Source organism: Trichosurus vulpecula, chromosome 8 (assembly GCF_011100635.1).
Source record: "Trichosurus vulpecula isolate mTriVul1 chromosome 8, mTriVul1.pri, whole genome shotgun sequence".
Lineage (NCBI taxonomy): Eukaryota > Metazoa > Chordata > Mammalia > Diprotodontia > Phalangeridae > Trichosurus > Trichosurus vulpecula.
The window spans coordinates 163,582,585-163,607,250 of record NC_050580.1 but is presented as its reverse complement, the minus strand read 5'-3'; the positions used below and the strand labels follow the sequence as shown (position 1 = coordinate 163,607,250).

General features: G+C 39.9%; 1 protein-coding gene across 1 annotated transcript in view; it reads right to left on the bottom strand.

Annotated features, from left to right (window-relative positions):
• PYGO1 (pygopus family PHD finger 1) overlaps positions 1 to 23,162 on the bottom strand; it is a 35,474-nt gene extending 12,312 nt beyond the window's left edge. Inside the window, exon 1 of the mRNA XM_036735109.1 lies at positions 22,747 to 23,162. Coding sequence (XP_036591004.1) covers positions 22,747 to 22,795 — 49 coding nt within the window. The 5' untranslated portion in view covers positions 22,796 to 23,162. The remainder of the gene's footprint in view (positions 1 to 22,746) is intronic.
• Between the last annotated feature and the right edge of the window lie 1,504 nt (positions 23,163 to 24,666).

The window sequence follows — 24,666 nt, the reverse complement described above, 5'->3', positions numbered from 1 at the left end:
AGGCTCCCCTTACCTCCCAAAGAGACTCCCTTAATGTAGAATTTACTTAGGAACAGGAGAAAATAGTACCAATACTATGTAGGTGAGGCTTTTCTTGCATCAAGGCAGATAATTTCTATATACAATTCTATTATAATTACACCAACCTAGCCAAACCCTAAAAGACATAACAACTTCATTCACTTGAATTTTATTCTTCAATCTTCACCTAACTACTGGAAATTCACTGTCTCTCTCCCTTAATTTATTAAAGGGGACACTGGACTATGTAATGCTATGTAAGAAGTACAATACAGTAAGCAAAAATCTAGCTTGTAAGACAAGTCAGTCCTCCATTGACTTGAAAAGGACATAGTTAAATAGGAGAACCACATTAATCTGTACCTTATTATCCAGGATTTGTGATATGCCATATTTCATTTTTATTAAGACTTACAAATTATTCCAAATAACTTATTACCACGACACTGTTTAGGTTTTCCTGTGGAAGATGACCCTCTTGTCTGGGTCTTAAATTTGCTTCTGAGAAAAAGCAGTTGCTGAGTTGTCTGCCTGTATAATCCATTTGTCTAGGCCACAGGGGTGGGGCCTTCTAGGTCCTTGGGTGAGGCCTTTTGACTGAGTCCAAGTTTTACAGAAAAAATTTTTTGATAAAGTATGTGAAGACTCTAGAATATAGGTCTTCTTAGAGTTCAGAGAGATATAGTTACTGAGCTAAGTCTTACTCATAGTTCTGAGATGGTAGTTGCTCATTTGCATATGACAAGCCGTAAAATATCTCATTGGAAAAACCACTGACCTGGAAAACAGATCCAGGAGAGATAATTTAAAAATTATTGGACTACCTGAAAGCCATGATCAAAAAAAGAGCCTAGATATCATCTTTCAAGAAATTATCAAGGAGAACTGCCCTGATATTCTAGAGCCACAGGGCAAAATAGAAATTGAAAGAATCCATCGATTGCCTCCTCAAATAGATCCCAAAAAGAAATCTCCTAGGAATATTGTCGCCAAATTCCAGAGCTCCCAGATCAAGGAGAAAATACTGCAAGCAGCCAGAAAGAAACAATTTGAGTATTGTGGAAACCCAATCAGAATAACCCAAGATCTGGCAGCCTCTACATTAAGAGATCGAAGGGCTTGGAATACGATATTCCGGAGGTCAATGGAGCTAGGATTAAAACCTAGAATCACCTACCCAGCAAAACTGAGTATCATGCTCCAAGGCAAAATATGGATTTTCAATAAAATAGAGGACTTTCAAGCTTTCTCAGTGAAAAGACCAGAACTGAATAGAAAATCTGACTTTCAAACATAAGAATCAAGAGAAGCATGAAAAGGTAATCAAGAAAAAGAACAAGAAAAAGAAATTGCAAGGAACTTACTAAAGGTGAACTGTTTTGTTGACATTCCTACATGGAAAGATGACATGTATGATTCATGAGACCTCAGTATTAGGGTAGCTGAAGAGAATATGCACACATATATGTTTATGTATATATACGGATGAATGTGTATGTATGTATATATCTATGTGTGTGTGTGTATATATACATATATATATATATATATATATATATATATGTAGAGAGAGAGAGACAGAGAGACAGAGAGAGCGAGCGGACACAGGGTGAGTTGAAGATGAAGGGAAGATATCTAAAAGAAATAAAATCAAATTAAGGGATGAGAGAGGAACATACTGAGAGAGCGAGATAAGGAGAGATAGAATGGGGTGGATTATCTCGCATAAAGGAGGCAAGAGCAAGCAGTTTTGTGGGAGGAGGGGAGAGAGCGGATGGGGGGGGAATGAGTGAACATTGCTCTCATCAGATTTGGCCTAAGGAGGGAATACCATACATACCCAATGGGGAATCTTACCCCACAGGAAAGAAGAGGGAAGAAGATAAAAATAAATGGGGGGGATGATGGAGGGGAGAGCTGATGGGGGTGGAGGTAGTCAAAAACAGACACTTTGGAAAGGGGACAGGGTCAAGGGAGAAAATTCAATAAAGGGGGATGGGTTGGGAAGGAGCAAAATATAGTTAGTCTTTCACAACATGAGTATTGTGGAAGGGTTATACATAATGATACACATGTGGCCTATGTTGAATTGCTTGACTTCTTAGGGAGGGTGGGTGGGAAGGGAAGAGGGGAGAGAATTTGGAACTCAAAGTTTTAAAAACAGATGTTCAAAAACAAACAAAAATGTTTTTGCATGCAACAAGAAAATAAGATACACAGGCAATGAGGTGTAGAAATTTATCTTGCCGTACAAGAAAAGAAGGGAAAAGGGCATGGGAGGGGAGTGGGGTGACAGAGGGGAGTGCTGACTGGGGAACAGGGCAACCAGAATATATGCCATCTTGGAGTGGGTGGGAGGGTAGAAATGGGGAGAAAATTTGTAATTCAAACTCTTGTGAAAATCAATGCTGAAAACTAAATATGTTAAATAAATTAAAAAAAAAACATATGGCAAGCCGTAGCACATCAGAGTGAATGGAGAATACATTCGGCTTCAGTGATTTGTATATGAAGAAAAGAAGTTCTGGGTTAATAACTGAGGAAACATGGACACCAGAACTGTTCTACGATTATGGGACAAATATTACTTACTTGATTATAAACAGAACATAAGGATTTGGTTACTAACCATCTAACTTTAAATGAAGGTGGGGTTAATTGTAGAAAGGACCTATCTACTGAACCAAGAAAGGTTAAAAGAGGAAAAAAGAGGAAAAAGAACAGGTTTCAAATCTGTCAAAGTGAGACTGTAACTGTCTTGGCACTATCATTTGTTGCTGGGCAGACTGGTTGACCAATGAGAGGCTAGAGTACTTTCTACTGCAACCTGCTACTGAAAACTTATAGACATTGCTCTCTATTAAAAATTGCTGCTGAGGAGAAGCCCCTAAGCTAGAAGATACTTTCTGTATCATCACCTGTTATTACTGAGAGGTAGAGAAGAATCCTGCAAAGGAGAAGAGTTCAAGCTGCTTCGGCCAACTTTAGGATAAAGATCAATGCCTTTTCCTAAAAGAGCAAAACACTACTTCAGCTGAAAGATGTTAGTTAAGCCTAAAGCTGAAAATAACCTGGAAGCAGAGAACTGGTTCAGTGGATCAACAATCCAGCTATGATGTCCTGACTAGTGAGGTGTCAGTGAAGCACATGAGCGATCAGTTTAGTTTAGCAGTGTAAAAATCTGTTCAATACAGAAGTTACATTCATCAAAGAACTTTTATGGACAGTTCTTAAGTCAGAAAGAGGGCAATGAAATCTAATTCCAGAGTTGCAAATTGCTCAGGCCACATGTTTTCCCTATATGGGTCCTTTACTACCCTGGGACTCTGGTTGTGAGCCCATTCTCCCCATGCACACTGTATACATTGGTGAGAGAGTATAACTGAGGTTTATGGGTGAAATGTTATGTATATATCATATGTTTGGTTTGGTAAACGTTTAGTAAATGTTTTGGTTAAGATTAATTATTTGTGGCTGATTTGTTGATGGGAAATACACCAATGCGGGTGCGGGGCTCACTAGCTATAGTGTTGTGAAAATAGTTGCCCAGGAGAATGAGTTAAGAGCAGTATCGTGGTTCCCCTCTGGGTAACCATCCCAACCCAAGGAAAGAAAGCTTGGAGAGAGTTAGAGGTTGCGTATAATGCCTGAATTTCACATAAAGAAGTGAAACACAGCCTAAAACCAACAGTCTTTTCAAATCAAAACCTCAAGATCAAGGATTTCCTAAACTTGTCTTCACTTTTGGGGACAGCAATGAATTCTGAGATGTTAAAGCACCTTTCCGGCAGAGGAGGGGAGGGTGGAGCCAAGATGGCAGCTGGAAAGCAGCCACTTGCATAAGCTCCCACCCAGGTCCCTCTAAACCCCTATAAAAATGGCTCTGAACAAATTCTACAACTGCAGAACCCACAAAGTAGCAGAGGGAAGCAAGGCTCCAGCCCATGACAGCCTAGATGGTCATGGGGTAAGGTCTAGCACATGGAACTGTGAGTGCAGCGGAGAAGAGCCCAGCATAAGCCGCGCTCGGACCAACCAGACTGGGAGCCGGGCGGAACAGGCCCTAGCACCCTGAATCAGTGAGTTGTGGCAGTTATAAGACTTCTCAAGCCACAAACACCAAAGACAACAGAGAAGGTTAGTGGGAAAAGCTGCTGAGACAGAGTGAAAGGAGTTTGCGGTTTGGCCACCACCCCGGGGGGCAGCAGAGGTGATGCAGCTCTGAGGCTGCTTACAGAGCTACACCTGCAGTTGATTCCAGCCCCAGGCCCACCTGGTGGAAGGAATTAAGTGGCAGATCTAAGCAGGAGTGCACAGCCAGCTTAGATCTGAGTCAGGTCTGGGTTGGCGGTTCTTGGTGGAGGAGTAGCGCTGGTGTGGCAAAGCTTGCTGTGTAGAAATGGCTCTGAAAACAACAGCACAACCCCTCACGCTTGGGCCAAAGTACTCTATACTCTACAAGCAGTCATACCCCCACGAAAAACTCAAGGGTCAAGTAAGTTGCCTGGGAACATGAACAGGCAGTGAAAACGGACTCAGATTCAGACTCAGACTTTGGAATCTTTCTTTGGTGACAAAGAAGACCAAAACATACAGCCAGAAGAAGTCAACAAAGTCAAAGAGCCTATATCAAAAGCCTCGAAGAAAAATATGAACTGGTCTCAGGCCATGGAAGAGCTCAAAAAGGATTTGGAAAAGCAAGTAAGAGAAGTAGAGGAAAAATTGGGAAGAGAAATGAGAATGATGCGAGAAAACCATGAAAAACAAGTCAATGACTTGCTAAAGGACACCCAAAAAAATACTGAAGAAAATAACACCTTAAAAAATAGACTAACTCAAATGGCAAAAGAGCTCCAAAAAGCCAATGAGGAGAAGAATGCCTTGAAAGGCAGAATTAGCCAAATGGAAAAAGAGGTCCAAAAGACCACTGAAGAAAATACTACCTTAAAAATTAGATTGGAGCAAGTGGAAGCTAGTGACTTTAGGAGAAATCAGGATATTATAAAACAGAACCAAAGGAATGAAATATCTCATTGGAAAAACCACTGACCTAGAAAATAGATCTAGGAGAGATAATTTAAAAATTATTGGACTACCTGAAAGCCATGATCAAAACAAGAGCCTAGATATCATCTTTCAAGAAACTATCAAGGAAAACTTCCCTGATTCTAGAGCCAGAGGGTAAAATAGAAATTGAAAGAATCCACAGATCACCTCCTCAAAAAGATCCCAAAAAGAAAACTCCTAGGAATATTGTCACCAAATTCCAGAGCTCCCAGATCAAGGAGAAAATACTGCAAGCAGCCAGGAAGAAACCATTTGAATACTGTGGAAACACAATCAGGATAATACAAGATCTATCAGCTTCTACATTAAGGGATCGAAGGGCTTGCAACACGATATTCCGGAGGTCAATGGAGCTAGGATTAAAACCAAGAATCACCTACCCAGAAAAACTGAGTATCATGCTCCAAGGCAAAATATGGATTTTCAATAAAATAGAGGACTTTCAAGCTTTCTCAGTGAAAAGACCAGAGCTGAATAGAAAATTTGCTTTTCAAACACAAAAATCAAGAGAAGCATGAAAAGGTAAACAAGAAAGAGAAATCATAAGGGACTTACTAAAGTTGAACTGTTTTGTTTACATTCCTACATGGAAAGATGATGTGTATACTTCATGAGACCTCAGTATTAGGGTAGATGAAGGGAATATACGTACATACATACATACATATATACATATATATGTATACATATACATATATATATATATATATATATATATATATATATATACAGAGAGAGAGAGAGAGAGAGAGAGACGAGAGAGAGAGAGAGAGAGATGTGTGTGTGTGTGTGTGTGTGTGTGTGGACAGAGGGTACAGGATGAGTTGAATATGCAGAGATGATATCTAAAAAAATAAAATCAAATTAAGGGATGAGAGAGGAATATATTGAGAGAGGGAGAAAGGGAGAGATAGAATGGGGTAAATTATCTCACATAAAAGTGGCAAGAAAAAGCAGTTCTGTAGGAAGGGAAGAGGGGGCAGGTGAGGGGGAATGAGTGAATCTTGCTCTTATCAGATTTGACCTGAGAAGGGAATAACATACACACTGAATTGGGTGTCTTACCCCACAGGAAAGAAGGAGGAAGGAGATAAAAATGGGGGTATGATAAAAGAGAGGGCAGATGGAGGAGGAGATAATCAAAAACACTTTTGAAAAGGGACAGGGTCAAGGGAGAAAATTGAATAAAAGGGGATAGAATAGGAAGGAGCAAAATATAGTTAGTCTTTCACAACATGAGTATTGTGGAAGGGTTTTACATAATGATACGCATATGGCCTATATTGAATTGCTTGCCTTCTTAGGGAAGGTGGGTGGGGAGGGAAGAGGGGAGAGAATTTGGAACTCAAAGTTTTAAAAGCAGATGTTCAAAAAAAAAGTTTTTGCATGCAACTAGGAAATAAGATATACAGGCAATGGGGCATAAAAATTTATCTTGCCCTACAAGAAAGTAAGGGGAAAGGGGATGGGGGGGCGGGACAGAAGGGAGGGCTGACTGGGGAATGGGGCAACCAGAATATATGCCATCTTGGAGTGGGGGGAGGGGAGAAATGGGGAGAAAATTTGTAATTCAAACTCTTGTGAAAATCAATGCTGAAAACTAAAAATATTAAATAAATTAAATATTTTTTTAAAAAAAGAAATCAAAAAAGCACCTTTACATTCATTACATATTGTGCCATTTAATCACAGTAAGAATGATAAGCTTTAAAACCACTTTCTTCATTTTAATACCTTTGAAAATAATAAAATTACATTTTTTCAAATATTCTATACTTCAGAATTTCTACTAATTCACCTCAGCCCAACAAGTATTTATTGGATATCTACTACATTCAAGTAATTGAGCTAGATGCTGAAGAAGACAGAAACAAAATAATCTCTGTACTGGAGGATTTTATGTTCTATTGGGGAAACAAGTCAGACTAGCCTCCTCAATTATTTCAACTTTGTGATGTCTTATTATATATGTTGTACTTTAGCATTCATCTTGCCAAGATCATCTTGGTGAAGTGTAAGTGAAGCTATACTATATATACTTTGAAATATATTATATTTATGAAATTTATATGAAATTTCATTTATATGAAATGTATTATACTTAAAAGATCTGCCATTTTATCAGCATGGATACTCCTTCCACCAATGTAAATCACAACCCAACCATGTCATTTTATTCTATATTATTCTTGTCTATATTTTCCTGCAAACCTTCCATAGAAAAATTTTCCAATGTGTTAGAGCCCACCCCTTTATAGCATCACTAGAGGCATAATGGCACAGTCAATAAAGGACCAGCTTTAAAGTCAGAACAGCCTGGTTTCAAGTCCTGCCTCACACAGTATCTTGGGCAACTAAAAATATAAATTACAGATAAGTAGTCTATCTGTATCACTTAAAGGAGCTTCCATACTTGGAGTTCCCCACATGGATAAAATCAGAGGTCTAGACAAAAACAAATACCACCAGGAGAATACTGGTGTTAAATACATTTTTCCAAAGAAACCAAGATTAGAAGGAAAGTAGAAAGCTAGAAAACAATTTTTACAGCATCTCAGATAAAGTTCTCATTTCTCAAATATATAGAGAACTGAGTCAAATACGTAAGAATACAAGTCATTTCCCAATTGATAAATGGTCAAAGAATATGAACAGGCAATTTTCAGATGAAGAAATCAAAGCTATCTACAATCAAAACATACTCTTAATCACTACTGATTAGAGAAAAGTAAATTACAACAACTCTGAAGTACCACCTCATACCTATCAGATTGGCTAATATGACAGAAAAGGAAAATGATAAATGTTGCAGGGGATGTGGGAAAAATAGTGCAGTAATGCACTATTGGTGGAGTTATGAACTGATGCAACCACTCTGGAGAATTTAGAACCATGCCCAAAGGGCAATCAAAATGTGTGTATGCTCCAATCCTGCAATACCACTGCTAGGTCTGCATCCAAAAGAAATAATAAAAAGGGAAAAAGACCTACATGTACAAAAATATTTATAACAGCTCTTTCTGTGGTGGCAAAGAAGTGAAAATTGAGGGGCTGCCCATCAATTGGGGAATGGCTGAACAAGCTGTGGTATATCAATGTAATGGAATACTATTGTGCTATAAAAAATGATGAGCAGGCAGATTTCAGAAAAACCTGGAAAGATTTATATGAACTGATACAAAGTGAAGTTAGCACAACCAGAACATTGTACACACTGTACTCAGTGACAGTAACACTGCTCGATGGTCAACTATGACTGACTTAGCTCTTAGCAATACAACCATCCAATACAATTCCAAAAAATTCATGAAGGAAAATTCTAACTACACCCAGAGAAAGAACTGATGGAGTCTGAATGCAGATCAAAGCATACTATTTTTACTTTTTTCCATGTTTTTTTTTCCTTTTGTCCTGTTTCTTCTCTCATGACAAGACTAATATGGAAATGTTTTACATGATTGCAAATATGTAACCTATATCAAATTGCTTACAATCTTAGGAAGGGGAGAGGGGAGGAAGGGATGGAGAAAATTTAGAATTCAAAATTTTATTTAAAAATGAATGTTAAAAATTATCTTTACATGTAACTGGAAAAAATACTATTATAAATTTTTTTGTAAATGAGTTTTTGTAGTAGCAAACAGGTTTGGGATCACTCAAAGCACAGTACAATCCTGAAGGTCATCTAGCCCCAGTTCTCTCTATGATTCAGTTCTGAGCGGAACCAAAGATTTATCTGTATTAATTGCTCAAGAAGCTTATGTTGAAGGATCAATTAGATGGACTCAGTTTTATGCCATAATCTCATTAATGATTTTTCGATCCACTGTTTTTTCTAGTATGGATGGAACAATCTCTTTCACAATATTGTAGATTTCATTGAAGAGACTGTGTTAATTGTTGCAATAAATGCAATGTCACTTGTGAACAAGTGTTTGGAAAACTTTGACATTAATACAAATTATTGGTTCATGTATGTATGTGGAAGTGATTGAGTCAATCAGATTACCCCTATTCCACTTGAGGTAACTGGCAAGCCACTATGCTCTGCTACCTTCTACCAAGTAAGAACAAATCTCAATTGAATCAATTAGAGGTGTAAACTATGTGTTAACAAGGCTTGGACATGTCCAATTCAATCCAGACATTTCAACTAAGACCAATAGGAAGTATGTTAAGATGGGTTGAAGGACTTGGTCAAGCCCTTTGGGACTTGTATAAAACCAGGAAACTAGTTCAGAACTGAGGATTCAAAAGTCTCGTAGCTTAATGGTAGCAACCTCAGATCCCTGAGAAAAAATCACCTGGTGAAGGGAGAGAGAGCATTTTATTCTCCACTCCAGTTTCCTTTCCCAAACACCTTGACCAGAGGAGGACTAATGAATTATGAAGAGTCAGACGATTTAGACATTTTCATCAGTACCCAGAACAGAAGTGGCTTGGCACTACTCTCTACATAAGAAGGCAAAGACAGAGTAGGCAGACTGGGTAAAATGAAGAGAGGCAGATTCAAGGCTCTATAAGGAGCCCAACAGAAAAGTCAGTACACCTAAGGAAAGAAAAGGACTGCCAACAAAGATGAACTGAATTACCCTTTTGTCATATGTTCTATGCCACATTTCTCTCTATGTTTGAGCCCACATTTCCCTGATCTCTATATATATTGTTGGAAGAGTGTGTCATAAACTTTTAGGAGAAATGTTTTGCATCAACTATTCCTAGTATACCACCAATACAACCTTAGTAAAATACTCCTTTTTGAAAAGGGATTAAATCTGGACAACTGACATCAGTAAAATCATGGGAGTGGGAAAGGATATGAAGGAAAAGCAAACCAGTGAAGGCTTATGAGCTACAGCAGTAGTTTTGATTGGAGGACCCCTTTATAATCTTAAAAGTTAAAAGATTCTAAAGAGCTTTTGTTTGTATGGGTTTTATCTGCTGATATTCACATTAGAAATTAAAACATAATTTTAAAAATTATTTAAAATAATAAACATATTAAATGCTAACATAATATATTTGTGTGAAAAATAACATTTTCCAAAAGAAAATTATAGAAGAGTGGTATTGTTTTACATATTTTGGCATATCTCTTTAATGTATTTTAATGGAAGACTAGATGTCATATCTGGTTTTGTATTGATTTTGTTATATTTTTTTGAAGCATATGAAGAAAGTACAGTCACACACATATGTAGTTGGAAAAAAGAAGAGTATTGTAATAGGCAAATAACATTTTAGTATTATTGTGAAAATTGTTTTGACCTTGTAAACCCTCAGAGGACCCCAAGATCACACTTTGAAAACTGATGAGCTATAGTGTTGGAAAACCATGACCAATTCCTCAACAATTCTCCTAGAACCCAGAGGGGAAATATATGAGTTGTAGGGACTCTGCTATTGCTAGTGGGGACTGGAAGACTAATTCCAGACATACATACATATATAATCTCATTTGATATTAATCATTCAGCAGATCAATGAAAAAAGTTTTCTGTCATTTATGCCTATCAGGGAACCTTATATAATTTATCCATACTTACGAGGAAATTCTTGTCTGAGCATGGTCTTTAAGGCTGAATTTTGTTCTACCTAGTCGTATGACTTCTTAAAATCAGCAGACACAGTGGGGGTCTTATATTCGCTACATTGTTCAAGTATGTGATTCTAAAAATGTGGTCTACTTTAGAAAAAGGCCTACAAAATTCTATCTGTGTCCTTTTCAGGTTTTCATCAAGGGAGCCCTCCATATGAGCTCCCTTCATAAAGTTTTTTTTTTTAGAGATGAGAAAGCAAGCACATGGGTTGGGTATTTCTGTTTTCTGATGCTTTGGAGGAGGGGAGGACAACAAAGCATCATTTATCACTTTTTTCATCCTTTTGGGATCTTCCCTTATTTGTGATATATTGAGAATTGATCCTCAAATGTTTTCAAAACTAAGATATCTCTAGTTGAGTGTGTATATCAGGTTCAGCCATTATTCCTTAATTTACTTTTTTAATTGCTATTACCCATTATCTGTTTACAGTGGGTAAAAGGAGACTGACTAAATGTAGTAGTTCTATCATTGCTGGTGATGAGAAAAGATCATTACAAAAGGCAAGTCAACAAGCATCTACCAAAAGTGCCCACAGATTTTTTGCATTTCACCTCTGTTTGCAGTTCTAGTGTTTTCATCCATAAATGCTTTGGGGGAACATCTGGTTTAGTTAGATCTCACATTCAAGCTAGCTCTCTGAATGTTTGCTATTTCCTTAACTGATTTTTGCTGTTTCGTGAATACTGTTCTTAACCTTTTATCATCTTTCTCAGTGGTGTTTTACAAATGAGCTTGATTTCTAAATGCGCGTTGTCCTTGGTTCTGTCTGGGAAAGAGAAACTAAGGTGGTTTCTAGACTCTTTGGTCCTCTAGAGTGCACTACTTTGTGTTAAACTTCTCTAAGAAACAACAATGAACATAGTGTCTTCATTTTTATCCATTTTCAATTTTCAGATAGCAAACAAAAGCCTTTTGAAATAAAGTATGTTGGATTTTCTTTAATTGCAAGTAGTCTTCTCATCTTTATTTTTCTTTGAATTTAGTGTTTATTTTGAACAAATGGAAAGCCAAAGTGTACACAAAACATTTTTTTTTAAATGAGGAAGGCCTTTAGTGCATAGGACCTATATGAAAGATTTATGGAAATACCTGTGAATAGTAGGTAAGACTTATGTAACTAACAATTCAATTAAAATATTAAACTATGACTTGACCTTTGATCAGCACATAAAACAGATGACTATACATAGTTTATTTTGGAATTACTATTATCTCTGGTCTATTAAAAGATTATGTTAAGATACTCAATATCTTAATTATTGATTGACACTTTGCTTCAATTTTGATTCTGCTACTTGGTACTTATATGGCCTTGGATGAGTCACTTAATCTCTTCGATCTCAGTTTCTTCATCTCTAAAATATGGCAGTAGAACCAGATGATTCCTCTAGCTGGAAAAAGAGGTATAATAGTATAACAGTAATACATGTGACAAACAATCTTAGCTCCAACAATAACAATTAATCTTGGAAAATGGGGCAGCAATGGGTGATGCAATTAACTTAAGGAGGCAGCTTTCTATTGTTAACAGAAAAGAAATCATATTTCCCTTGATTCTATTGTTGTGCCCTAGGATTATACCTCTCTCTTTGGGTCTCTTCTCACTTGCAGGTAGACACTTTAGCCACCATGTGGCACCCCTTCTGTTCTCTTACTGACACTATCTCTTGGTGGGTAGAACAGTGACTCAGTTGCAGGTCTCCCTTTCTCTCTGTCGCTTGGCCAGACTCAGCCATAAGACCTTCCCTTCTCTGCTGGTTTTTTAACTGGTTGCTGTTGTGTCTTATACCAAATCACTTCAAAAGAAGCCAAGGAAAGCTACTGACTTTTAATCTTGGTTCCATCATATGTCCATCACTGTTTGTATGTCTAAAACTTTAGGGTTTTTACTAAGAATTATATTTTCAATATATAGAAGTCATTTATGATAACTTTATATATTTGTATTGAGCTAGAAATGTCCCTGAAACCCATATGCCTGCAAGCTTTCCCTAAATGTCCCCTTCTGCATTGAGGAACACTCACAAGAAACTAGAAAGTCCTACATGTTTTAAGTGAGATGCAGCCAGCCTAAGCCTTGACTCAAAGATCCCAAGAATTATTGGCTAGGAAGGGGTGTTATATGAAGCCCCAAACCCATTCCTAGAACAGTGTTCATAACAGATAGCTGAGAATGTAGTAATAGCATCCACAGCAAGTCATTTACATTTCTTATTATGTTGTTTGGTACTTGTCACCACAGGTAACTAAGACTGGGAGGTTAGGGCTTTGCCTCACACAGGAGATTGGGGGAGGGAAGGGGAGAGACAGGTTTTCTTTCTTCAAAGCCATACTGCTTTCCTAAAGTGCTCTAGAGACTGATGTTCCTGCAGTTTTCAGTATTTTACTGGTGTATACCACCACAGGGGTTACTAAAAAGGTACACCCTAGGAAAAGGGAAGAGAATAGGGTTAATGGTCAATGGAGGCTTGGGGAATAGAGACAAGAAACCATTCATCACCTTGTGGTACAAAAGTATTCACAGTTGTACTGTTTCCTCCAGGACCCACCTGCACTGCCAAAACAGAATTTGTCCCCTGTGCTAGAATCACTTGTTATTGCTCGATTTACCACATCCACTCCTTTTGGACTTTCTAATTAAAGAGTTTCTGAGTAGACTAAAAGACTTTAGCCTCTCTCCTTCCTTGACCCTGAATAATATTTTTCAACTTAGTTTTCACCATTGGTTCCTTATGTGCTTATTCACACTAAAGCCACAATATCACAATTAGAAAGTCGCAAACAATCAAACAATCTGGAGGATCTTGCTCAATTCTTCATAGACCTTCTCTACTTCTTTATCCTCCACAGCAGATGTTGGTGCATAAACTTTCTTTACCCTCCTTATGAGATTTCCAGACAAGAAAACAGCTAACATTTATAAAAGGCATTAAGGTTTGCAAAGTCTTCACACACCTTATGGTACCTGATACTCAAAATAGTCCTCAGAAGTAGGTATTTAAAAAATAATGTTATCCCTGTTTTACAGATGAGAAAATTGAGGGCCTGATAGGTTAAGGGACTTGCCCATACTCACATGGTAGCAAAGGCTGATGGCTGAATGTAAATTCAAGTGCTGCCTTCTGTTCACTGCACCACACTGGCTCTACAACTACACTGTACCATTAAGTATTTCCTGTTATCTTTGGCTGCAACAAGAAATCATTCCCACGAATTCCTTTATCTGCCTCTTCGAGTAAGTCATTCTTTCACTTGGCTGAGAGCTGTCCCTTCCTTTTAGCTGGAAGCTCTTTAAGTCTTATGTTTTCATTCTACAGTGAGAATGTCTGTATTAACATATTCCTTCAGTGGTATGTTACCTTGTTGGTCATTCAACTGAGCTCACACATTCAAAATACCAACAGTTAAATCAGTTTTACTAAACAGTCTCATAACTTCAGGATTCCTAATATCCTCTCCTCCTACCCATCACTCCCCCTTCATCATTGCTTAAGTAGAAGGGGACTGCATGCATTTTTATGTATTTCATGAATTGCCATGGCCAAAAAAAAAATTCATCATGTGCTGGTCAATCTTCAGGTGGTGAACTCTGTTGCAATCATCGAAGCTGCTTCTGGGAAGGCAGATACATAGTGTGTTGCCTTGTCCATACTGGAAATATTTCCACCTCTGCAGAATCTAACAGAACATAATAACACTCTGGATTACTTTGCAGTGTCCAGGGCCACTTTAATAATACTGCATCAAAGTAGGAATTGAATACTGTGATCAGCCAAATTAAAAACCAATATTTATTCAATACCCAAAGACTGTGTAGCACTGTACTTGATATTATGAAACTATTAGAAGATGGAAGGACATCAATAAGATGGTATGAACAAGTTACAATATAATGCATATAATATATAATACATTATGTGTAATATATATAATATCAATAAACAATTATATAGGTAATATAATTTAATATTTCTATCTTTTATAATTATTTATATATATAATACAATATATTATATAAGCAATACATATCATTGGTCCATTAAAGCATTCTTGTATATTATGTATGTATAAGAGGTTCTATACACAGAGAAAATAGTGGGTTATCTCTCACTTGGGATCTTTGAGCAAAAGCTGAGTATCACCTGTCTGTTATGTTCTAGAAGAGATTATATCCAAGTAGAAACTGGGCTAGATGGTCTCTGAGGACTGTTTTAATCTCATATATAATACATAGTATTCTTTAAAATATCTCAGTACCACATGGCACTAAGTAGATACTGGGTTTTTTTTCATTATGACTGAGTATAGATTAATAGTAAAGAAATATAGTTCCTAATCTCAGTTTATCCAATGATTCACTCAAGTTTGAGCCAACCCGCTTACTTTTTGCGTCCTCACAAAATACATGCATAACAATAGTAAACTTCATCACAGACTAGCTTTGTGAATTAATTTGTGAACATAACACATTATAGAAACCACTTTGCCTAGCATTCAAGGCCCTCTACTATCTGGTGCAACCTACTTTCCAGCTTTATCTCACACTATTCTCTTTCATGCATTCTATGTGTCAGCCAAACTGGACTACTCACAGCCTCCATACATGTCCCACACTTTCCAGCCCATGTCCCTTTGCGCATATAGTTTCCTATCTGGATTGTCCTCCATTACTCCCTATCTTTGTCTTTAAATTTCTATCCATCTTTCAAAGCCCAACTCAAATGCTAGCCTCTTCAGACGACTTCCTTGATCTCCCTAACTGGTGTGAACTTATCATCTAGGAACCTCACACTTCACTGCTTGTTACTGTCTTACGTACTTACCATGTATTACTTAATAATATAGTTATATATTAAAAAATGTTCTATCTACCAATAGACTATAAGCACCATGAAAGCAGGGACTCTGTAAACTTTGTAGTTCTCTCAGCCCCTAGCAATGTGCTCTGCACATAATAATAAATTCTTAATAAATATGGAAATTAATTAAGCTGAACTGAATATAAGCCAAATGTAGGGTAAAATGCCTTTGCAATTTAGTAACCGAAATTCTTTTTTAAAATATAATAGTGTCCTCAATGTATAACTCACTGTACACACTGAATGAATATTAAATAGAGAGGCACTCCCAGCTCTTGATTACAGATTTTAAATATTTATGGTTCCTGATGCCAATCCACCTCTTTCTCAAAGTAATGATTCTTTATCTTTACTGAGCCCCATGGGATGTAGAACTACCTAAAAAGGTGAAGAAGGGGCACAGAGATGGTGCACATGTGCAATGTATAATAAATATTTCAATTAACAAATCCCCTAAGAATGAAATTCTTTTATAACTAACAGTGGTTAAGAAAAAAAATTAAATCTTCATAAATCATGTAAAAACAGAGCTTCAGTTAGTTACAAAAATACCTCCAGACACAGCTTTTATTTATCCTCTCACATAGCTGAATGTACATAGAGCTGCTCATCAGAATTGTTAAATTTTGAGTAGTTTATCTTCTGTAACTGTGGGGAAAAAAGTTTATGCTAAAATGCAATCTGGTAGAATGGATAGAAGACCAGCCTTAGAATCAGAGAGACTAGCCCCTGACACATGTCAGCTATGCAACCCTGGGCAGGTCACTTACTTCTCAGTGCTCTTTTCTAGGAAACTGTCTAAGACTATAAATTATACATAAGCTGTTAGTTTGATTATGGATAAAACAAACAATCTTAACTATCTCTAGCTGCTCTTCCCTTTCCTCCCTAAAGGTGATAACCATGCCCATCCATTATTAGCCACCTAGTACTCTTGCTTCTACCTGCTAGGAAAATCAGAAAGTTCAGATATCAGCCATTTACACCTATGGTACTGAATTGAATATCCTTTACCGTGAATGAATTTATTAATGGATTATTTCAAATAACATTTTAGATTTTTTAATTTCTAAATGTGAATTCAAAGGATTTATTTCCTACTAACGGAATTTCAGGCAAGGGACAAGCCTTTTCTTTGGGGTGGCAGGGAAGCTCCCAAAATCACAGTTCGTATATTTTCTCCTTCCTTCTTGCTTCACTAGGATAACCAAAGGTAGAAGATGGGAGGTGGAAGTGGGAACATAGGGAGGGTTGACTGATGAAGGTCTATTTCCAAGAACTGCTGAGAGATTCTTATGCTCAATTTTTTTGTACTGTAATTTCCTTATCATTGACTTCTTCTAGGACCTGAAGCCTCCATAGCTGTAGCACAAATCCAAAGAGAAGACTCCTTCCTTACAGAGTTTTCTCAATGTCCTTTCCTTCTCTCTGTCCTTATATTAATCCAATACCATTCCTCTTTCTACTCCCAGATGCATATGCAGTTGTCCAGAACATTTAATATTATTTTAATAATCATTTAGATGTATTTTTAAATCATAAAATATTTTTAACCAGTTTCAAAGGGCAGGTCTTTCTTGCCAAGGCTAATTCTTATACTTGTATCCTTGATTCCATGCCCTCCTGTCTCAGAGGCAGTATGGGAGTAGAGAGAGCTTATTGGCTCTAGCATAAAAGGATCCAGGTTGAAATCCTGGCACTCTGCCATTTACTACATTCAAGATTTTGGTCAAGACATTTAATCTCACTGCGTCTCAGTTTCTTCATTAGTTACAACAATGAGGTTTGACTAGATCCAGGGTGGGGAACCTTTGTCCTCGAGGCCACGTGCGGCCCTCTAGGTTCTCAGGTGCAGCCCTTTGACTGAATCCAAACTCCAAAGAACAAATCCTTTCGTTAAGGGGATTTGCTCTGTGAAGCCTAGATTTAGTCAGAGGGCCACATTTGAGAGCCTAGAGGGCCACATGTGGCCTTGAAGCCACAGGTTCCCCACCCCTGGACTAGATGATTTCTATATCCATGATCTATGATATTTCCAAAGTCTGATTTCAGCAACCATTCTTTCTATCTTTGATCTTCAAATTCTATTGGTCTATGGGTTTCATTCCCCTCCTAAAAAATACTCTTAGACACCAGCATTCTAAAAAAAAAACCAAACCTTCCTCTTGTCATCCCTTCAAACTATCTTCTTGTATCTCTCTTCTTTTTTTTCTTTTTACTACTAGAGTCTAAGAAAGAATAGTTTTCACTATTTGTCTCTACTTCCTAACCATCCATTTATTTCTTAACCCCTTGCAATCTGACTTCAAACCTCACCCACTCTACTGAAACTGGTCTCTCAGAGGTTGCCAATGATCTCTTAAGTACTGAATCCAATGGCCTTTTCTCAGTCCTCAATCTACTAGATCTTTCTATGGCTTTTGACACACTGATGACCAGCCCCTTCTGCTTCAGTTTTCACAAAACCACTTTCTCCTGTTTTACTTCCTACCTATTCTTAGCCAGATCACCATCTTCTTCCCACACCTGACATATGTGTGCACCATAAGGTGCACATCTTAGGCCATTCTCTTTTCTCACGATATTCTCATCTATATGCAAATGATTCCCAAATTTATATATAACCATGTGTAACCTCTTTGCTGAAGTCTAGTCCCACATCTCTAGTTGTCCACTGGGCATCTCCACCTAGATGTCCTGCTGGCATCTCCAATTTAGCATGAATTCAAATTCCCTTCAAATTCACTCTTCCAAACATCCCTAATGTCTCTTTAGAGCAGCACCATAATCCTCCCAGTAAGGTTTTTAACTTCAGCATTTATCTCTTGCACTCGTCTCTCCCTCACCCTCCCTACATCCAATCAGTGGTATCAGTTGCCTAGTCCCACTGATTATTCCCCTACAAAATCTCTTACATCTGCTCCTCCTCTTTATTCAGACTTCAGTCACAATCCTTTTACAGGATCTCTCCAGTTTTTGTATTAACCTCTTCAACTGGTTTCTTTTCCTCTAAGCTCTGCTTTCCCCAATCCATCTTTCATGCAGCTATAGCAAAATAGTCTTCCTACAGCATTGATTGGCCTGATCATGCCACTATCAATAAACTCCTTAACACGACCCTCCACAATCTTGCTACAAACTACCTCACCAGATTTATTTCACAGTGTTTCCCTTCATGTATTTGTGTTTTAGTCAAATTGAACTATTAGTTCCCTGAATGATATGCCTCTATGTATTCACACAGGCTTTTCTCCATCCACGGAAGGCACTCCCTCCTCACTTTCCCCTGTAGAATCCTTACATTCCTTCAAACCTGTGGTCAAGTGTCAACTGAGTATCCTAAATGATACCTGTTGTCCCCTCCCCAACAATTAGAGTCCTTTCCCATGAAATTACTTTATATAAATATTATTTATTTAGTTATCTGCGTTCTTGTTATATCCCTGTAATTGATCTTCTTGAGAGCATTTTTATCTGTGTATCTTCAGACTGTAGCATGGTGCTCACCACATGGTAGGTGCTTAATAAATGCTTGTTGAATCTTCCTTTAAGGCTCAACTCAGGTGTCATCTCCTACATAAAACTTCTCTGATTAACCCAATTTAAAATATTCTCTTTTTAAAAATTTTCCTGGAGCTCTCCTTTATCCAAACTGTTTTCTACCCTGTATTATACTTATCTGTGTATATACTTTATTCCCCGATGGGATATAAGCTTTTAGAGGAGAGGAGCTGTGTCATTTAAAAAAAAAATCTTTTTATTCTTAGCACCTACCAGTTCCTGGCACACAATAGATTACTTAAATAAATGTCTGCTATTTCTTCGTGTGATACTGAAGATTTTGAAGATACTGAAGTCAGAAGAAAAAAGGACTAAACTAAGAGTCAAGAGACCTGGGTCTTAATTCCAACTCTACTGCTACTATCTAGCTTAACTTGTGTGGTTTTTGGCAAGTTGCTTTATTTCTTTAAGTTTCAGTTCCCTTGTGTGGAATTGAAAGGATGCAACATGGGGCAATGAAGAGTGCTGGCTTTTGAATGAGAAGAACAGAGTCTAAATCATGGATCTCACTGAGACCTAGGGCAAGCTACTAAACCTTTAAGAACCCCCAGGCAACTCTTTAAGATTATCAAAAAACATAGATCCCGTTTGATATTCTGTTGTGGGGAAGGGTTTCCATTCTCCCGGAAAAAGTCATCAGAAGACATCTTTTTAGTTAAGAGGAGTATTAGTTCTAGTACTGTAGTTACTTCCTGAGACTAAGTGGAGTAGGAGTGAGGAGTTCAGAGCAGAACCTTAATCAAAAATAGCTCCTACACCAATTCTACCAATTAGAGATTCAATTAGGTAAACAACTTTCTCTTTTAAAATGCAGGCACTTCCTTCTAGTTTAATCTCCTTCACAGTTTATCATAAATGAGTTTAATCACTGAAGGAACTAGGATTGAGATTGGGCCCTAGAGGAGAAACTCTCACACTGAAAGGCAAACTTGGGTGTATGGGGAAGCAGGACAAATAGAAGGCACAGAGACCTGAAGGAGGTTCAGACACTGATATTCTTCAATCTGTCCTAGGGCCCTGGCAATACTTAGGTGCTATTGCCAAAGAATTCATCATGCAATGATGAGCCTCTTTATATTTAGCTAGACTAGTCCTTGGATATCCATAGTATCACTGAAAATTGGGATACCTGAGTTAAGATACCAAGACTAGTCGACAAGCTTCTAAACTCAGTTCTAATTTATCCTGATAAATCCCTAATCAATCCCTGACCTTCCTTTTTGGGGAAGATGTAGAGGTTATATGTGTATGGAACTTCATTTGTCCTTTACCTTTTTATTATCAATGTAGTATATAGTTAGTATTCAAGAGATTTCCCTATTCTTGGAAACTCTAGAATGAACGAATCAACAGATGACAGTCTAATGTAATGACATCATTATAATGTGAGTACCAAAATAGCAAAGTTCTTCAGAATTTTGTTACAAAGTTGTCCCTTAAATATTTTGGTGCCTTTAACAATTCTCAAAACAGTAAACCCGTTACTACAAAAATTATTTATTTACCATATTATTTAACTTTGTATATTGACTTTAGAAAAAATTCATTTTCTTTTATTCTCATTAAGCAAAGGGTATCCTTAAGCCCACACATGAATGTATTATTGCAAGGCACTGCCAACTAATGATAGAGTAAACAGGTTTAAAAGCATCAGCCTGAACGAACTGTATATAAAACCATATCCCTTAGGCAAGGCTAAAATACACTTATTTTAACCCAGATTAACACTTACCAACACAACTTCAATGATTTCAGTCAAAGGCATAAAGCTGATAGCCTGCTCCCACCCCCACAGACCAATTTGTAATAGCAAATGTGGCAAAATACCAAGGGAATAATTGTACCTAAGAAAAACTACTCCTTAGGGGCTGTTGGCAAGTCACAAACACAAAGGAAAACAAGATGGCAAATCTTCACCAATGAATAGCTAAACAATTAAATTTCTCAGATGACTTTTGAAAGAGCCTAGAATCAGCTTAGATGGGCTCTCTCTCGGCCTCAGTTTCCTCCCTTGTAAAATGAGGTGGTTGGCTTAGATCAGAGGTGTCCAACTCTCTACCCTCAGGCCACATGCAGCCTGAACCTGATAAAAACATAATTGGGAAATGTTTAACAAATTAAATTAAAATGCAATAGAACACAGAGAATGTTAATTTGTGGTTTTCTACCGCAATATGCCAAAGGGGTCTATTTCTATTTGACTTTGACACAACTAGCCCAGTTGACCCCTTTTAGGATCTCCTACAGCTCTAAAATTCTCTGTTTTGCACACCGGACTTCAATTTTAAAATATATTCTTAAATGTTAAATAAGTAATTCTCTACCTAGATGCTTCCAGGTACTTCTGAGTGGTTTTTACCTTGGATATCCCATAGCCAGTGTGTCATACATCTCTCCAGCTATACCACAGAAAAATAGAGGGATGTAAAGATTGACCTGTCACTTACGTCCATGGTGAAACTGTATTTACTACTCATTAATTTGTAAAGAATTTTTAGCAGTTTGGATAAATATCGTTTACAAGAACCTTTTTTCCTGGAATTTTATGTGATAAAACCTTCAAGACTCAGCAAAAAGTTCCACCTTCTGCACGTAGTGTTTCCAGGTACTCCCAGATTTTCTCCAATTTATCCTGCATAATATCATGTTTGTACATAGTTACATGCATGTTACATGCACCCATTAGATTGTAAGCCCCTTGAAAGCAGGGACTGGTTTTGGTTTTTCTTTGTATCCTGAGAAATTATACCGATGGATACAGCGCCTGGCACACAGTAGGCGCTTAATAAATGCTTGCTGACTTGACTTGCTAAGCCTAAAAACTAGAAAAAGATCTAAGTAGACGTCCCCCTACTTGATGATAGCTGATGTTTGTTAATCCATTTTAGTACAGTATTCCTTCTTGATTTTCTGAAACAGTGAGGGAACATGGTTGGGAAAAAACACATTCTAAGAGGTCTTTCATTGTTTACAAATAAGAATCAAGCAAAAAATCAATTCATAAAATGGGATTGAGCCGTACTGTGCACGCTATTGGGTAACTGCCTATTAAACGTATAATAAGAACCAGCATAGCGCTTTATGGTTTGAAAAGCGCTGTGCACGTTATCTCATTTGGAATATAAATTCTTAACCATTAAGGAAAAGAAGTTTCTGGTTTGTTATTGTTAGTGGTGAAGGCCCTGTAAATTTCCTCCCCAAAAGTGTCTCGGGCAGGCAAACTAACTTTTGGAAAAATCACTCCTGGTCTCCACCGCACGGGTCCTTCCTGGGCAGGTAACCGGTGAAGACCGATAGCCCGCAGGACCGGCGATGGGCAGAGAGGACTCGGGAGGGGGGGAGGACGGGATGGAGATGCTGGAGGCGATTTCCACAGCTTCCCCGCACAGAATCCGGGAAGGGAGCTCGCTGCCCAAATCGCGCCCCGGGAGTCCGTGGGGTTGCGAGCAGGCGGCTGGGAAGGCGGCGGTCACGACTGGGCTCGGATCGCGCCGGGGCCGGGCGGGCTCTGCAGAGTTAGGCCCCGGACGGCGCCCCAGGAACGCCTCCGCGCCCCTGCCCCGAGACCCCCACCATCGCCTCCTCCCCAGCGATCGTGCTCTCTCCCCATCAGCCCGCCTCCCCTGGCTAGTTACCTCGAACTCTCTTCAGCGCAATGGGATCCTTCTCCTGTTCTGCTGACATTACAGACTGCAAAGCATGACTCCCCCCCAGGCAGCGGGAATCGCGTCTCTTTGATGTTGCTGCCGCCGCCGCCTCCTCTCGCCGCCGCCGCTGGGGCTGCTGTCGCTCCCGGTGCCGCCGCCGCCGAGCCCGGCAACAGCCAAGGGCGCGGGGGACGCGGGCCCGACTTTGCAAAGTTTGGCAGGAGGACGCGGCCTAGGGACGGCCTGGCCCGCGGGGGGTCGGCGGCTTAGGGACGGGGGTGAGGACCGCGGCCTGGGGGCAGCCCCCCGCCTGGGGCCGGCGGCATGTGCGGGGGCCGAGCCCGCTGCCTCAGCGCCGAGAGCTGCAGGAGCCGCTGACAGCGGGAGGCGGGAGGTCCGGGCCCGGGGTCGGCTCTCGCACACACACACACACACACACACACGCACACACGCTCACGCTCACACACACACACTCACTCACTGTGTGAGTACACAGCGCCCTCTGAGGAAAGCCCTGCTCCCCGGCTGCGCCCAGACACAAAAGCCGCCCGCTCCCGGGCCGGGCGAGAGATGTGGCCCAGCCCCGCGGCTTCCCCTGCCCGAGCTCCTCAGCCCCACACGGGGATGGGCTGCAGGGGCAGGGGGAGGGGGCCCCGCTCCCTCATCCCCTCGTCGTCGCCGCCCCTCCTCCCCCGCCGCCGCCTCTCTCCGCTCTCCACGTTCAGTGTCGTCCCAGCCCCCACCCCGCACAGCGGGCCCTCCCGCCGCCGCCGCCGCTGCCGCCGCCGCCGGGCGCGCGCTCCTCCGCCTCTGCCCAAATGCACTGGGGGAGGACGTGTGGATGTGGCTGCCCCGCCACACACATACACACACTCACAAGCGCGCGCGCGCGCGCACACACACACGGACGCCCCCCAAACGCCCTGCCCCCGCCCTACTCCCCACCCCCAGGTTGGAGGAGGTCTGGGCGCTCGGGGTCCAGTGCCCACTTGCCCAGAAACGGATGCCGCCGTCTCCAGGGTACGGGCCCGCCTCGTGACCGCGACCCGCGCTGCCTAGGCTCTCACCAGCCCTGGTGCCACCCTTCTCTGCCCATCTACCCCCGGGAGCCTGCCGCCAGCCAGCCAGGCTGAGCCAGCCACTGGGCATAATCCACGGGAGTGCTCACACCCCTCGTGCGAAGGGCATTTGTTTTGGGGGGTTTCATGTGTTCCAAAGAACTGGGGGCAGAAAACTTGGGGGCGGGCAGGAAAAGAAGTTAGCTCCACTAGCCTAAGGCACAAGGACCTGAGGATGAAATCAGGGTCTGAGGAAACTTCACAAGCAGTCACCGAAGTGGGTTTTTGTGTTTCTTGTGATACGTAAGTGATACAAACACCATGGCTGTCACACTTAACCTGGAGGGCCTCAACGGGCAGTTTTGTCTGTGGTTTCTCATGAAGATCTAAGACATTAAGAAAGCCAGTTTTATTACACAGGCAGGACCTGAGATTGGGAACTGGTTTGTTACCGAAGTGATTCCACCCGCACCCCCCCCCCCATCCCAGCCTCTTCACCTTCGTGCCACATCAGTTTGGACTTCAGCAGAGCTAAATGATCGATTCATACTCCAAACATCCGTCTTGAGTTTTAGCTGTGTTTATAGTTAAGAGGAGTCGTGTTATCGCTCCGTGAGTTGAAGTAATTCCTCTCAGCATAGTCTGCTTTTTGGTAATTATCATCAAAAATCACCTTTTCACACCTCCATTTTCATGTGTGCTATGGGCTATCTTTAAAGCACTCCGGTTCAAAGTCTTGCAAGCCTCTTGTATATCCAGTTGAGTCCAAACACCTCTCTGCTCTGCCCCCAACCTACCTTTGCAGCCTTATCTTGCACTATTTCTTTATACTAACCCTGCTCACTGTTCT